This window comes from Patagioenas fasciata, chromosome 9 (assembly GCF_037038585.1).
Source record: "Patagioenas fasciata isolate bPatFas1 chromosome 9, bPatFas1.hap1, whole genome shotgun sequence".
NCBI classification, from domain to species: Eukaryota; Metazoa; Chordata; class Aves; order Columbiformes; family Columbidae; genus Patagioenas; species Patagioenas fasciata.
The window spans coordinates 10,757,922-10,774,479 of NC_092528.1; the positions used below are offsets into that span (position 1 = coordinate 10,757,922).

Below are 16,558 nucleotides of genomic sequence, written 5' to 3' on the forward strand. Positions count from 1 at the left end.
ATTCTCTCCCACCAGTCCACCAAATCATGCAGCTGGTTGTTTGGTTAATAAAACCACGTGTGGTTTCTAAACATACAGAAAGAAAAGGGAAAAAATATGTCCATCCAAGTAAACTATAAGTGAAAACTCATTGATTACCTCTGCCTTCCTGTCTCTGATTTCATTAATCCTTTGCCATCATGCTTTCTGAATCAATTCTGTGTTGGTTTCCCTCTGCCTGAATTCTGTAAGACTTTTCCAGAAGGGCGGCTGTGATGTTGAGACCAACATACTGTAAACAACCACAAGAAGCAGAGCTAATGTTTTCAATACAGCTCAAGGACTAAAATAAACTCACTGGATCAGGCCAGCCTAAGCGATTGTTTTGGTGAGCGCTTCCCAAGCCCGCTGCTGAACACATCCCCGAGGGCTACCTAGGGCAGGCGGCGGTGCCGTGCCGGTCCGGGCAGCGGAGCAGAGGGCGTCAAGCCCCGCCGGGAGGAGCCCCCTCACCCCCGCCTGCCCTGCGCGGGTCTGCGTCCCCGCTGCGGGGCAGATGTTACACGGCCGCAGAGCAGAGAGCCCTGCCAAGCCGAGGGGATACCCCGCAGACTCAGAGATGGGCTCTTCGAGGGGTGTGCGTAGGTGGATGGAGAAGGCGCAGAGACACCGTAGACCTCGGCGCCCTGCCTGAGGCCCGGCTCCGTTCCCAGCTCCTGGCCGCCCAGATGTGCGCAGGGCTGCCTGTGTCGCTGACGGGGCTCAGCGCTGCGCCCGGGGCTTTGCAGCGCATCTCGGGGCTCTTCAGTCTGGTTATCCCGGCCCTGGCCATTGCTCACAACAGTGTCTGGCTTTTTCGTTCTCGCAGTATTTTTTTGAACTGTCTTCTACTCCCTAAAGCAGCACGCCAGCTTGTACCGAGCTGGGTCCCTGCATTTGAGGGTGGCCGGCCTCCCCTGTCAGCGGGCAGGACCGGACCCCACAGTGCAGGTCGAGGCTCAGCGAGTGGGAAGGAGGGGTCCTCGGTCGCTGCCCGCCGCCCGTCCCGTCGGGCCGCCCTCCGGCAGTGCCGGGGCACCGGAGCTCGCAGCGCTCCCGAGCACCGGGGCACGGCAGCCGGGGAGAGCGCCCGGGAGCCGCGTCCGTCACACATCGAAAGGGGAGATTTTTTAAGTAACAAATGTACTTTTTTATTTTTGAAACAAAAATATCGTTTTCGGCTTAACAATAGCCGGATCTCGCTGAATGAAGCCTTTGCATATTTTCCTGTTTTAATTGGTTGTATAATAAACAGTCCTGACCCCGCACTCTCTTTTCAATGAGTTCAGGGTGAAACACGGACCATGGGACTGGAAATGACTTTTTCACCACTTAAAACACGGACAAGAATACCAGGAATCCGGCGGTATTAAACAGCCGCACCGGCCGGGGCGGGAGGGGGGCGCAAGGTGAGAGCTCTGTGTGTGTCTCCTCCTGAAGCACGACTCTGACCTGACCGCAGCCACCGGCACCGTCGCTCACCCGCCTCGGGCAAGAAGAGAGGAGCCGGGACGCCTCGGAGCGCGACCGGTCCCCTGGAATCCCTCAGCACCCAGCTGTCAGGCAGCTGCCCCCGCGCTCCCGCCGGGCCGCAGGCAGAGGGCACCCGTGCCGTGCCGCGCCAGCGGGGAGCGCTCCCGGCGCCGACGGCTCTGCCACCCTCCCAGTCCGGCCAGAGCTCGAGGGCTGCGCAAAGGACCAGAGAGACTAAAAAAACCTGCGGCCGTGAAACAGACCCCGGGCCCGGCACTGGCCCGGGGACTAGAGCAGCCGAGGTGCGATGGGACCCGGGGAGCAAACCCTTCCCTTCTCTTCCCTCGAGGAGTACGAGCAGCGCGCTCCCGCTCCGGCAGTGGCCAACACACACTGATTCCACACCCGCTCCGTGCAGGGAGAAAACAGCCCTCGCTCTTCTGCTTTCATCTCTCGCCAGCATTGCATAAACCTGGGGCCGCTCCGGGAGGGCAGCGACGGCAGCTCAGCCGGGAGAGCGGCCTCGAGCGTCCCGGCTCCAGCCCCGGAGCAGCCCCATGGCGGGCGGTGGCCCCGAGGCCGGGCGGAGGCTCTGTGCCGCCGTGCTGTCCTGCGGATCGCACCCGCACCGCGCTCCGCAGAGCATTCCTCCCGCTGTCATTTACATAACGGGGAAAGGCCTTACACAACGCACAAGCCCAGCTCTTGCCAACAGACCGGCGCTGGGCCGCTTGCTTTCGTAAGGGGCCTCCGGGGCCGGGCCCGGGTGGCAGTGCTGCCTGGGGACAGGAGGGAGCCACAAGGCGTGGCGGCCCAGGGCGAGGGAACGCTGAACCGCCGTGGGCAGCCCGTTCGTGTCCATGGGGTTGCTTGCGCCTGGGGTCGCTACAGCCCCCTTCTCCCGCCCAGTAGCTGCCGTGCCAAGTGCCATGGCACAGCAGCAAGGCTGCCCAGTGGCCTGGACGTCGCGACGCGGGGGGATAAGTCCCTCACGGGAGGCTCGGTCTCCACGTGTCCACGCCTGGGTGTTCGATAGCGCACAGCGAGGTCTCCCGGCACCCCATCGGCCCGGTGCTTGCTGCCCAGCGAACAGGGATGTGATGGCCGCTCTCCTCCCCAGGCCAGCGGGACCTGAACGGGAAGCCCGGCCGCTCCTGACAGCGAGAGAGGCCGCGCTGCTGCCGGCGGGACGAGACTTGCCCCACGCCGCCGTCCGATGGAGCCCGGCGAACACGGGCAGGCCGGCCTGGGACGCCAGTGGGGCTCTGGCTCTGATTTCCCATCCCCTCTGCGGAGGGCCAAGGGCAGAGCGAGGCGTCGCTGCCGGAGGCTCGGCCGGGCTGGAGGCAGCCCGGGGCCCCACCAGCCCAGTCTTCCCGTGTCCGAGACGGGGAACGGTCTGCACCGGAGAGGTTCAGAGGGCAGGGCAAAGGAGGGGATAGCAGCCTTACCCAGGACACGGTGGCTGTTTAATAAGCTACACGAGTTTACATTCGGTGCAGCCTCTGTTTATAAAATACGGAAAACGATCGTGAAAACATCCTACAGGCCCGACGGCGGCACCGGCTGACTTGGGAAAGCGCAGTTACCCCGAGGTCCGCACGGTCCTGCCTGGTCCCGGGCTGCTGCCGCCCCCTCCTACATCTAAGTACAGCCAGATATCGTTTCACGCAAAGACGACGAGGCTCCAGGCGCTCCCGGGCGTTTGCCACGGGCTTTGCAACCCGAGCGATTGCACAGCCCGGGAAGAGACCTGGGGGGACGCCGGCGGGGCTGTGCGTGGCGCAGGGCGGCGCTCCCTTCCTCCCTTCGCGCCGTGCCAACCGCCGGCGGCTGGAGGGGTTTCCCTTGCGAATTCGCCATAGCCACGACGTACCCCGAAGGAAACAAGAGGGACTAGTCGTACGTATGAAATAAGCAAAAAGCAGCAAAGGCCCTGAGCTCTCCAGTGCAAGGCAACAAGGCGGCTGCCGGGCTGCCTGGGCCGGTCGCCACGTTTACCCTGCACTCCTCGGGACGTATGAACGATGCCGCCGCCGCCTTTCCGCTCCGCTGTTAGCTCCCACCTAAGGGTCCCGGGCAGGTCAGAGACCCCGAGTGAGTGCCCCGCTCCCGGTAGCGGCCGCCAGAGCCAAGGGTAGCAAAGGCGTGAGTCGAGGCCGTGCCCAATGTGCACTGGTAAACCCGGGGCTGCCCATCGTCCCGCTCCGGCCTTTCACCTCCCGTTACACCGGTGTTCGTGTAGGAGCTGGGGTCGCTCCTTCTCTCCCAGCCCCCGGGGCAACAGCTCGGCCACGCAGCCCTCTGTGCACACCGCGGAGCGGCCAGGGCACGGCACGGGCGCCTCGCAGCCACCCCGTTTGCCGCAGCCTCACGTCTCTGCCCGCTCGAGAACAGAGCCCCTCGGTCGCACCACCACTCCCAGAGCCCTCCCGTTTGGACCATGCTCTGGGGACCGGGGGCAGAGCAGGGCCTCCAGCACGCATCGAGGCCGGGCTGGCCCGGCTAGTGGCCCAGGAGCTCTTCTCCACTGGCCGTGTCCGCCGAGCTGCGCCGCGGCAGAGAGGCGAGCTGTCTCCGCGTCCTCACCACGGATTTCTGCTACCCAACTGAAGGCTGCCGCGTCTTTCCGTGCAAGGAGCCAACGCAAGGCCCTGGCAGAGAGCGCCGGGCATCCGGGTGAGGGCCTGTCTGCACCCGGCGCTCGCGGGTCAGGTCTCCTGTGGGCCCCGCCGCAGACTCCCGGTCGCGGGAGAGGAGTGCTCATCCCCAGCACCGAGTTTCGCCCCTGGCACCCCCGCGCCAGGCGAGCGAGCTGCTGGCGCAACTCACAACAAGAGAAACACCCGCATCTCCTCTCCCGCCCGCGGGACAGCAGGCTTGGCCTAGGTCAGCGTCTAAGGGCCGGCACTGGGCGGGGGCCACGCCGTCTCCTTCCCTTCTGAGCCCCCGGACGCCCGCTCCGGGGCCGTTGCCTGCGAGAGCGGGCAGGCTTTGAAGCGAGGGCCAGGCCTCGGGAGCGCCGCTGCCGGAGCCGCGGGCCCAGCAGGGAAAACGACACCCATCAGCGGCTCCCAGCCCAGACCCAGATGTGGCGCAGGCCCCGCCGCAGCGCAGCCGGACGGGACCCCAGGCGACGCGGAGCTGCGTCGTGTCGCCCAGCGCCGCAGCCCCGAGCAGGCGGCAAACGAACTAAAGCGGAGCAGGAGTTTATGGTGGGCACAGCCCCTGGCACTGCCCGGAGGGCTCTGCCTGCCAGTGCCCCGGGAGGGCCGGGCACACGGGCGAAGTGCTGGCGGCTGCCCGCGCCCCGGAGCGGAGGCGCTTCCCAGGCTCACCCGCGCCCCCAACGCAACGGTCCCCGCGCCTCCTCGGCGGCCACCAAGCCAGCACCGGAGTACCGCTCGAGAGGCGTCCCTGCCGCACCTTTCCCGCCGGTGCGCGGCCCGCGACGGCACTTAACAGAGCCACTACACTGCCCAAACACAGCCGGCGTATTTCCCGCAGGGGAGCAGGCGTTGCGCGGCTGCGGAGAGCGGTGCAAACCCGCAGCCGGGACACGGGGCCGGGAGCGGTGCCCGCCGCCAGCACACGGCGCCCGCCCCATTCTCTGCTGCCACTGCTCGATCCCGAGCACGGAGGAGCGGAGTGAAATAAAACGATTATGGAAAGAAGGAAAGGCGTTTTATTGGAGACTTTACAAGGCTAGAAAGTACAATAAAAGTGCTAGTTCACTCTAGAAAAGTTGGTCCCAAAATGGTACTATGCCACAGCATCTATCAGCTTACATAAACATTTATAAAATCGCTATGAACTGGCCCCTGTATTATAAACGCTATTTTTTTTCCCACATTAATCTATGTAAAATTGAAGGATCAAAATGTTTTAAGAAAAAGGGCAAGCATTCAAAAGCAGAAACTACTGGAAGATCCATTTTGGGCCAGGTTTGGGGGGAAAAAATACGCAGATAGTTTAAACTTTCATTATTAATAATAATATGCACACGGGAAATTATTCCAATTTATAGGAAACTGTCTTTTTTTTCAATAACATCAAAATATTTTTTTAGACCTGTATAAAATTTCTTTTAAGACCTTAGAGGAAATTGTCTCCTTTAAAAAATATATTTACCGCTGTTGAAACGTTTCACGAGTGATCCTGGCGGATTTTGTTTGTTGGTTTCTAATAACCAGCAATATCACACATCTCCTGCTGTTACAGCAGTCCCCACATAAGTACTATTTGGACGAAAAGCCACAGCTCGGAAGAAACGCAGTGCTTTGCAGACCGAGAAAGAAGAAAGAGAAGATGAAGAGGAAGAGGAGAACGAGCACGGCGGGTACACGGCAGTGTCTAGGCCCCGCCAGCCCCGCACGACCACTGATGGAAATGCCTCCGTTGTTTACAAGCTCCGCTTTACTCTTTCCAAGGCTCAGCCCGAAAAGATCCCGGTCGAATTATAACAGAGCAAAATTTTGAGGGCTAAACTGGCTAATATTAATTATATGCTCCCTCCATCCCCCCGCAACCTCTCACAAACAAAGACACGAGCAGAGAAGCGAACGGTAACTCCGAGCTCGCGTAGAGGCAGCGGCCCGGCCACCGCTGTGCCCGGCACAGCCCCGCTGGGGAAGCCCCCTCACTCACACTGCCTTCTTCTCACCGTAGGACGGCTCATACACTACACGCGGACAAGGGCTACTATTTTCCCACCGCAACAGTTAGAGCACAGAGAGAGTAAAGTCCACAGCTAGAGAGGAGGAGTAGAGACAGGAGAGAGCAGGAGAACGCGGCGGGATCGGAGAGGGGCAGCGGGGCCGAGGCATGGGCATTTCTGCGGCGGCGGCCGGCAGGAGCCTCCCTAGATGTCTATGCGGGAGTGCAGGGCGCTGTGTTTGCTGTCGTGCTCCCAGTAGGAACAGTGCATCATGGACAGCTCGGCGGGCTGGCGGGCACAGGCGAACTGGAGGCCGGCTCCGTTCGCCGCCGGGGCCGCGGGCGGCGCGGGGCTGGCCGGGCTGAGTTGCTGGGGATGGTGGGCGTGCGGGTGGTGGTGGTGGCCCATACCGTTGTAGGAGTTCACCATGCTGGGCAGCGCCATGCTCTGCACCCGCGAGTAGGGGCCGTAGGACGCTGGGGCCGAGAGTCCTTTCACATTGACGGGGCTGACATTCCCGCCAGACATCTGGCAGGAGGTGTAGGGCATGGGCGCGGGGGGCTGCGCCAGCGGCCACGAGTTGTTCATGAAGGTGGACTGCAAGTACTTGGGCGGGGAGAGGTACCCGTAGCTGTCGGGGCTAAAGAGGGTCTTGCCGGGCTGGAAATGGGTCGGGGGCGGCCGGAAGGGCCGCTTCATCCTTCGTCTCCTGCGGTAGTTGCCCTTCTCGAACATGTCCTCGCAGGCCGGGTCCAGGGTCCAGTAGTTACCCTTGCGCTCGCCACCACCCTCCCGGGGCACCTTGATGAAGCACTCGTTGAGGCTGAGGTTGTGGCGGATGCTGTTCTGCCAGCCCTTCTTGTTCTTCTCGTAGAAAGGGAACTTGCTGATGATGTACTGGTAGATCCCGGACAGCGTGAGCCTCTTCTCTGCGCTCTCCCGAATGGCCATGGCGATCAGGGCCACGTAGGAGTAGGGGGGCTTCTGCGAGGGGTCCGGCTTCTCGGGGCCCTTGTCGCCGCTCAGCTCCTCCTTGCCCCGCTCCGGCTCCTTGCTGCCGCTGGTGTCATGAACCAGCAGCGCCACCGTGTCCTCCTCGCCGTCCGGGTAGCCGCTCATCATGGTACCCCGGGTCCGCCGCCCCGGGCGTGCAGCGCAGCCCCGTGCGGTGCGGAGCGCTGCCCGGTGCGCGCAGCCCGGTGCTGCCGGCCGTCCCGTCCCGCACTCGCCGAGACCGCGGTCGAAGCTGGGAACGGGACGGAGATCGGGAGGCGCCTCTCGCGGCGCCGCTGGTCCGTGCAGCGCGGCGGCGGCGGCGTGCCTGCCCCCGCGGGCTCCGCTCCCCTCTGCCGCGGCGGCCGGGCTCTTTTCTGATTTGTATGGGCCCGGCCAAGTTCCGCTTTCGTCAGGAGCCCGCTCCCCTATCGCCGCCGAGCCGCTGGGCACGGCCGAGTTCACCCCGCAGTCACGGCGCCGCGCTTAGCCCCACGCACACGCGGCCCGACGTGGCCCTGCGGAGCGGCGCGGAACCGCCCCGGTTCGGCCGCGCCACCGGGGGCGGGGGCAGGGGGGGACGCCGGGGGGTACTGAACGAGCCTCTGCCGCCCGCCCGGGGAGCCCGCCGGGGCCAGCGGCGTTGCTCTCCCCACCCGCCGGGCGAGGGGCGGTGGGTTCGAGGGGGTGTGCCCGCAGCCACGGCGCTCGACCCTGTCCCGGCGGCTGTCACGTCCAGCCGCACACGCGGTCGCGTTTATATGTCTTGGCCCCGGGCCCGACCAACCGATCGCGCCCGAAGAGCTCAAGAAGGCTGTTGCCGCTCCCTGCAAGTCGGTTCTTGCAGCCCTTATTTGCAGAAAACTGAAAGCAAAGTACGCGCAGGCACCCAGCGCGGCTGCGGGGCTGGAAGACGCCCCAAGGGCCACGGCAGGGTGGTGAGGCAAGGGATGACACACCAGACAGCTTTCCTGCTTGTTTCCCTGGAGGGCTCCGACTTCTTTCACACGGTTCCTGTAGCAACGTATGTGGCACCAAGAGTCCCAATCTCCTTCCCGTTTTCTGCCTTCAGGTAGAGCCTCCCCTAGCAGCAGGAAGGCAGTCTCAGCTGGCCCAAGCACAAGAGGTGTCGTGTAATAATAAATCACTAACACGGGGCTGCTCCAACCGCAGTTACAGAAGCGGTCGCGCAGAGGATGCTTTGCACTGATTTCTAATGGAGCCTCTGGCCCGATCACCGGGAGCGGGGCAGACTGACCCCGTTTCTCCTCCTGACCCACCCCCCGTCGGCAGCCACATGAGCCGGGACGAGCTTCGCGCTCCCCAACCGCTGGCCCCGCTCGGCCCTCGGGGCCCGGCGCTGCAGTGAGCCCGCTGCTGCCGGTACAGCTCCGCTCTGGGGACTAGCCCGCACGGACCTGACCTCCCCTCCGATATTCAAGCACGGCTCTGCGCTTCCCCTCTCCTCGGCTTCCCTTCTCGGGATGTTCAGAAGCAACTCTCGAACACGCACATCTCGGCGCCCGCGGATCCGCGGACCGGCAAGTCATGGCCCTCAGGCTCTCTTCTGTCTTTCTTGAACACAAACCGCTGCGCAGCGCTATTCCCCGCCCCGCCGATTTTACGCGCTACATCAGTTTTCTTAAGCAAACTCAAGCCCGGAGAGCTGGCAGCTCTCGAGCACCGTGCCCGGTGCAACTGGCCTCTCCCGTCGGGGTGCCCTGGGGCTTCGGCATCCCATGCACCGATCTCTAGTTGCTCTGCCCAGCCAAGGTCACGCAGCTCCTGCTTCCCCCCAACCCGGGAGAGGCCATTTGTCAGTGAAGGCACTTGAGGATGTACAAAGGTATTTTAAGAGAGAAATAAAATAGCCCTTCGGGGAGACATTATATTTAGATATTTTATTTCTCGGCTAAAATAACGTTTCTGCATCTTCGCCTATAGCCATATAACGAATCCCTTCTCTCCCATCGGCGAAGAAACGCATACCCTAAGACCTGGCCTTCATAAATTCTGCCACAGAAACGAGGCCTCTATATCTCCGCGCACAGCCGCGGAACAGCGCACGCCGCCCCCTAAGCACCCCCCTAACGCACACAGACGAAACTGCGGAGGGTTGAGGCCCGCAGGAGAGACAATCTCTAAGATGTTTCCCCCCGGCCGGCTGCCGGCGGCCGCTCCGCGCAGAGCTGCCGGGCAGCCGGAGCCAGCTGTGCCCGCCGCCGCAACGCGCCCGGGGCTGCCGGGCTCCTCAGGGCCGGGCTGGCTTCTTTCTGCCGGCCACCCATGCTGCTCCCGGCGCTTCCCCTCGCCGGCATTTCCGCGGCGAAGGCCAGTGCAGGTGTAACAGCACTGCTGTGTGTGTCATCACCTCCACCAAATGGCAGAGGCCTCCCTTTTGACTCCTAAGCCGGGCACACAGCTCCTGAGCAGGGCTCGCTCGCAAAGGACATTTGACATCTGAGGGGCTTGTTTAGTGGGGTTTTTTTTGACAGCCCCATCAAGGGGGATTTCGGATGAACACCAGGGCAGAAGCTCAGCCCAGCGCTTGGAGCGGCGATCGGGCCGAGCGTCGGCAAAGGTGCGCGCGCGGTCCCGTGTGCTACTTGTGTGTTTGATACAAGGACAGGCAGGCGCTGTCAGGCTCTTTCCTCTCTTCGGTGTTTGAGGACATTAAAGAACCACCTGAAAACGCAGGAGCGCGCCACTAAAGCTGAGCCTGGACACTGAATCTGCAGCTAAGCGGAGAGCTGAGGTCTTAGAGCACTCACAGGCACGTCGGGACAGCGAGCAGAGGGGCGCGGGGAGCCCTTCCCCGATGAAGAAGTGGGGGATTCCGCCACGACCCCAGGGAGCGGCCCGACCTGACGGTGCCGGTGCGCCCGGGCGAGCCCGCGCTCCGCCGGCCGCCGCTCCCGGGGCTGAGCAGGAGTCGAACAAACCCGGACGCAGCGAGTACAGGAGCCAGCAAAGCTGCTCCCCGACAGGGCCTGCAGCCGCCCTTGGGGGTAGGGGAAGCAGGAGGGGAGCTAGTAGTGGAGGAGGACTCACGGCGCCGGTCGCACCGACCCCAGCCCACTGCGGCGGGGGGCATATCCCACCGCAGGACGCTGAGGGGCAGCAGGGAAAAGGTTCTCGCTTTTTTCATACGAGGGCAGAACAGCCCCGGCCGCAGCCCCAGCCCGTTCGCTGTGCGGAGAAGCCGGGAAGGAGGCGGGTAGAGCGGGGTTCAACTCCGCTAAGAAAGCATCCCGAGAAGGGCTGCATATCGGGGCTTCGCCCTACTTCTCCGGTACCGAGCCGGGCCGAGTCACCACTCCCAAACAGAGCACGGAATCCTTACCCACCACCCTAAGGCCGGTATTCCGGCTAGGAAGCGGCTGAGCCCGTACCCGCGGATCGAAGCACCGTGCGGAGCGGGACGCGGCAAGCGGCGGGGCTCACCGCCAAGAAGCGCGGCGAGAGCCCTGCACCCCGTCCCGCCGTGCCGGGAGGGCACCGGGGAGGGCTGCGGGGAACACGGGGCAGGGCACCACCCCCACACCGTGCCCAAGCAGCCCGGGCAAGGCTTCCCACGAAAGCCGTGCCTTCAGCTGCAGCGCTGATAGTACTCGGCCAGCCCGAGGTTTAGGCGTTTGTTTTGTTTTGTTTTTTTGTTTGTTTGTTTTTTTAGTACTCACCGCCGTGCAGGCAAGCAGAGCCGATTTCTACCTGGAAAGTCTGAAGTCAGTTTGTTTGAAAATGTGGCAGGCTTCCTCTCATGAACCTTTTTTTTTTTTTTTTCTCTTGGCGAGAAAACGTCTCCGGCGGAGACCGCCGAGGCGCCCCTAGCTCTGAGCACCCCGCTCCCTTTCGGCCAGCGCAGTCAAGCCGCTGACTGCAAGCATCGGGGCAGGTCTCCTTCCTCCCTCACCGACACCCGGACAGGGACAGGAGACACAGCCGGTTGGTCCATCCTCCGGCTCCTACTCCGCTCCGGGTGCCATGCCGCTCCTCGGCTCCCGGGGACGGACACACGGCTGGTGCCGCGGTGCGGCAGTGAGCAACCGCTTTTCGGGACCGCTCTCGCCCGCAGTTCACCACGGCGGTAACTACATTACCCCACATTAATTTGTCTCGCGTAGGAACAGCACAGACACGGATCTAAAAGGGGCCCCAGGCGCACATTGTGCCGACAGCCGTTTCCCCGACGACGGGGACCCGCCGCGGCGGCGGAGCGGAGCTCCGGGAGCCGGGCAGCGCCGGTGCGCTCTGTCCCCGCGGCGCCTTTCCTCTCCTCGGCACAGTAACCAAAGAAGCCGGGACAGGACATTCACCACGTAGTTTTAGTTTCTTCCCTTTTTTTCTCTTCCTAAATATGACTAGTCTTTAAAATCATGGAGTATTTATTTCCATAACAAATACAGGAAAACATGGTTACATGTAAACCCGGCCTGCGAGGGTCTGTCCTGCACCCCGGCGCTAATAAGAATTAACAAAATATACTGCGGGAACTAAAATATTCTGGCCTCGATGAAAATTCATCAAGATTTAATCGGTTAAAATGCTGAAAGACGGAGGCGTTTCCCTGTGTTACCCACGCGCGGAGCCCCGTGAGTCCGCGGGCAGAGCGGGGCGGGAGTGCCCCGGGACCCCACTCTCCAGCCCGGGCGCTGCTCTCCAGTGCCAGTTTCTCTCCCATTTTAAGTTACACCTGAAGGCAGGGAGGTGCTGATTAGCGGCATGCACTGGCTACGAGGAGTAATAATCTTTGCGACTTCAACACAACTACTGTGAGAAAAAATTGCACACGTGTCACTCCCTTTAGACGCTAAACTCTGACTAGAAAAAGCTTTCGTTTTCAGAACTTCACTTCTCACTTGGCCTGCAGATCACCTCGCTCATCTAGGGACACGACACACACAATATCCTGCTTTCCCGTCTGATCAGGATTCTCAGCAGCACAGTCCCAAATATTTCACAAACGTTCTTTAATTACATTACTTGGCGTGTGACGCCAGAACAAGGAAATATTCACCTGGAAAGTGTCTTCTTCTGCATGAATGAGTCTCGTTGTCAAAACCTTGAGCATATATAGGTGCATATATGTTTTGCAGAGGAGAATTTAGTTTCTCCTTTATACTGTAAAGCTAAAAATTCTGGTAGCTTCAGGCTTGTTTGCACAAGCTCCCAGTTGTACAAGGATTTCTGTTTTTACAGGAAAAAACTAAGCAAGTCCATAGACCATGATGACTGTACATCCACAATGTGAGCTTCATGAGGAACAGAGTAACTTTATTATGATCCGGACTGAAATTACATTGAATAGAAGCCCATCTAACAGGGCCTGAGGGAAAAGTCACAAATGAACTCAAATTCTACACCCACTCCAATGGGATTTTTAGAGGGAAAGGTTTTAGGATCAGCAGAGTAGATTTTCCCCCTTCAGCTAACACTATGAAGATACTTTTCACTGTTCCATTTCATTTTGAGCTTGTTCCTAGTGCCTTGATATCAGAGAAATCTATCTAATTAGAAAAGGTAGCTTCAATCTTTTTCTCCTCTTATATTCCCACTTCCCATCTCTACTCAGTTTCTTTTCTGTAGTCTGAACCAGTGTCTTCACTACAGTATATTTGTTTATGCTTAGAGGACAGGCCTACAGGAAAACAAACTATATTTCACTCTGCCATTTGGTAGTTCCTTCCTTTCATCTGAAACCCAGCCTGATCCAGGGAAGGTTCTTAAATTCACACAACCGGTTACATGATGAAATACAAACAGTTTCTTGTGGTATTAAATGGCAGCCTGCAGCAGAGTTCAGGTTGGCTGTTATGGATTCACTAGTTACAGCTCTGCAGGATAATCCTGTGTTACTGCCATCCTGCAGTTAGTGGCCTACAGCAATGCTGCTGAATGCTGCAAATAAAAACAAACAAGCCAGCCTTCTCTTTTTAGACAGAGTAGAAATTATGTCTCCTTAGGAAGCTCGAAGCAAAGATCATTTGTATCAGAGTCTTGACAACTTCCAAAGCAAGCTGCTCTTTCTAGCACTTCAAAATTGATGCTTATTTTTCTACAAAGCATGGGTGGGAAAAAAAATAAAGGAACAAAAAACCTAAACCATACAAGTCCACTCATGTCCAGATCAGCCTGAAATTGCAAATTAATAGCATTGTACAACAAAATTAGAGCCAAAGCAGGCTTATCCCGCTGTTGCTACATAGATACACTGTTTAACAGATCATTTCTAGGTAATAAAAAATCTGCATGTTTGTTTAGACCATTCAAAAATTGTGCTGTTAAAGATCCAAGCAGGGAAAGTGGTATGAATTTCCAATTATATTAAAGAAAAAAAGAGGAGAGGAGAGGAGAAAAAAGAAAAAGAAAAAGGAAAAATTATTAAGAAAAATTAAGAAAAAGAAATAAAAAAAGAAAAATTATTCCAGCCAACCTAGGGACAAGAAAATCTATGTCTTATTACTTCTCTGAGAACATGGGTCCTAAACTATAGCCATGATTCTCTCTAAACTTATATAATCTGCTCAAGTCTGTTTTCATCTAGGCTATGGGACATCAGTGCTTTGAGGAAGCAATGTTTGAAAAACTTATTCAGGGTATAAATTGAAACTCCTAAATTTAAGGAGCCAGATCTGCCAACACAATATAACAACATAACCAGAGTGCTAGTGATGGGGAAAAAAGCAGTTCCTCACCTGATACAACTTGCTGACAAAAGCCCTATTAGAGAGACAGTGATACTGGCCAAGCTGTTTTAATCTGTAGAGCCCATACAACAGGCTTGAGGCTGAAGTAAGCTCTAGTAGTTGACAACATTAGTTAGCTTTGTCCATACCGGTGGTGCTTTGCTGTGGAAGTATATGGGGATACTCATGCCCAAGCTCAAGCTGAGGGCTCCCACTCCTACAATGGACCTGGCGAGACAGGGACGTGCTTACACAAGTTTGCAGCTGTGCCCACTGTAGTCTGAGTAGCTCATGGTGACTCACTCAGGCTTCTGCTTTTGGGCAGCACATTGTTGTACTATGGATTCAAGTTTTGCCATCAGCAGTTTCTTGAGAATTTGCGTGGGGCATGTTGAGGGCTCTCTGTTCACTTTCTGCAGGCTCCTGCAGGGGAGATGCTGCTCTGGGAACAAAGCTATACAGATATAGCAACATATTGTAAAATCCATACATACACTCAGAGTTTGCTGTCTGCATTATAACCACATAAGTCATTCTCCTTTTCCATTTCTGGGCATCTAGAAGCAGTTTGACTTGGTTAAAGCTAAATAGTAATGTCTCAAGGTCTTCCAGTACTTGCAGAAGGGCTAAGTTAGCCAGGAACAGGATGCTTTTGTTTTAAAATAGATTGTCCACATCTGGAGTTTATGTACATGTTACCTATATAAACAATTTGTGAATACCTCCATATATACACAAGCTTCTCCCCCAATTTGCTTATTGAACACAAGCCGTGGTTGAAACACCCAGAGAACACTCTGTCAGATCCAGAAGGCAGAGTTAAGGTGAGAGAGGACTACCATGTCCTCACAAACTACATTCACCTCTTCAAAAACTTGAAATGTTAGATGCTGCCCGCATTCAGGAGGAATATGTGGCATCACCACACTGATGTAAGTGCAGCCTGAATGAACTGAAACAGTAAAGCCATTTATGTTTTCTAAGCTCCCCAGCTGGAACTGGTGTGCTTGACAATCAACCCCCTCTGAATTCTAGTTGTGCCTCTACCAAGTACATGCTGCACTTTAAAACAATTAGAAGCACAAGTTTGTCTCCTTTTAAATGTAACTACTATGTTTCTGTAAAGATTATAAGATTGCAAATCACATAACTAGGTTTGATCTGAGAACAAATCTGTTTTGTTGGATCAAACCACATCCAGTCTCTAGAGAATCAGGTTAAAAGTGATGTGATAGAAGTGATTTTCTTCCTTCTGGAGGAAAAGAGCTAAGCTTTAGCCAAAGCCAACTTCAGATTATATGCAGTCCCTCAAAAACTTGAATGCATAACTTGAAAAAGCATGCATTCATTGGAGACATAGGTTGCGGTGCCAGTGAAAGGTGGATTTGACCCTCAGACACCTTCTAAATCCCTGCATTGTCCCAACCAACAGTGAGCTTGGAAGAATAATGCAATCCCAAAACATTAGATTTCCCTTCACAGCAAGAACAGAAACTTTGAAGTAGCAGAATATTTCAGTTTAAGCTAGCCACCTAAAATCTGGAAGTTGATTTTTGTCTGTAGAATCACCCTGAGGTCTTTTTGTTTGTTTACCTCAATCTTATTCCAACCTTCTCAGTCTGAAAACCTGAACTGGAAATCAACCAAACATGGGAGTTTGCATGACATTTCCATCTTGTCGTACTTTTGACCTGGACAGAAACAGCATATCAGACTCGCTCACAGTTTTCCAGCATTTTCACTCTTGGTTGCAATGAGAGCAAGGAAATGCAGAGCAGACCAAACAAAAAAATAATTCACTAAACTTTCTTAGATTATCAGAAGGGGCTTGGTACAAATCCAGTTGAGATGTAGATGAAAGTTCAGCCCGCTCATTTTATTACAGTTTGTTTACTTACATATAATTTCATTTTAGCTTGTTTTCCTTTTTTCATCCATTTTGTAACTATCCCTTGCAACAAATAAAAGAGATACACCCTGTATGTGTATAGCTGCCAGAAGTCAAGCTCCACAGGCGAGTCCAACCCATGCTAGGCACAAATAATTTCACACCGTGACCCAAGGGCTCAAGCTGAAGGTTCTGTCAGAACCAGCCAGCGCAACCTGGTCAGACAGCACCAACCCTGCATGGAGGGCAGGACACACGAACATCTGCCCGATGGCCGGCACAGCCCACATGGACAGTGCTGGCTGGGAAGGGGAAGGGTGAGGATGGCCAGAACTTTCCAAGATTCAGCCCATCTCCCAGAGACCTTTGCTAGAGCAGCTCCTGCAGAAGCCTGGCCAAAGGCACGGTGTGACAGGGGCAAATACCCCCGAGGCTTACAAGAATCACCATGATGCCCACAGCAAGGTTCAGAACATAGACATTACTCATATTGTTTAACAACAAAATGCAATTATTTGCAAAATAAATATCTCTCCCACTTCTTCCTTGTCCTATTAGGTACCCTAGTGAGCTCCATACCATCAATCTTCATCTTCCTGGTGCTATATGTGTCTCATATTTAACATGAGTTAATATTATTTGCACAGGAAGGCTACTAGCCAGTGTGCCTCATGACTGAATATTGTATTGAGCCAGCTGTGTTCAATGGTTTCATGTTTGGCTGAGCTCTCACATTGCCCACTAAATATGGAAGCATGTATAGCACTGAACATATGCTGAAATCTCGAGCAAAGATTTGGAATAATAGTTAAAAAAAAAAAGTTCTTCTGTGGTTAATTTTAT

At 56.5% G+C, this 16,558-nt stretch overlaps 1 protein-coding gene across 1 annotated transcript; it reads right to left on the reverse strand.

Annotated features, from left to right (window-relative positions):
- Positions 1 to 5,153: 5,153 nt before the first annotated feature.
- Positions 5,154 to 7,675, reverse strand: FOXL2 (forkhead box L2). Its single transcript, XM_065844812.2, has one exon. It carries the CDS (start codon positions 7,268 to 7,270, stop codon positions 6,353 to 6,355), a length of 918 nt encoding a protein of 305 aa, XP_065700884.1. The 5' UTR covers positions 7,271 to 7,675; the 3' UTR covers positions 5,154 to 6,352.
- Between the last annotated feature and the right edge of the window lie 8,883 nt (positions 7,676 to 16,558).

Coding starts and splice junctions, on each gene's coding strand:
- FOXL2 (XM_065844812.2), bottom strand. CDS start 7,270: ATGATGAGCGGCTACCCGGACGGCGAGGAGGACACGGTGGCGCTGCTG.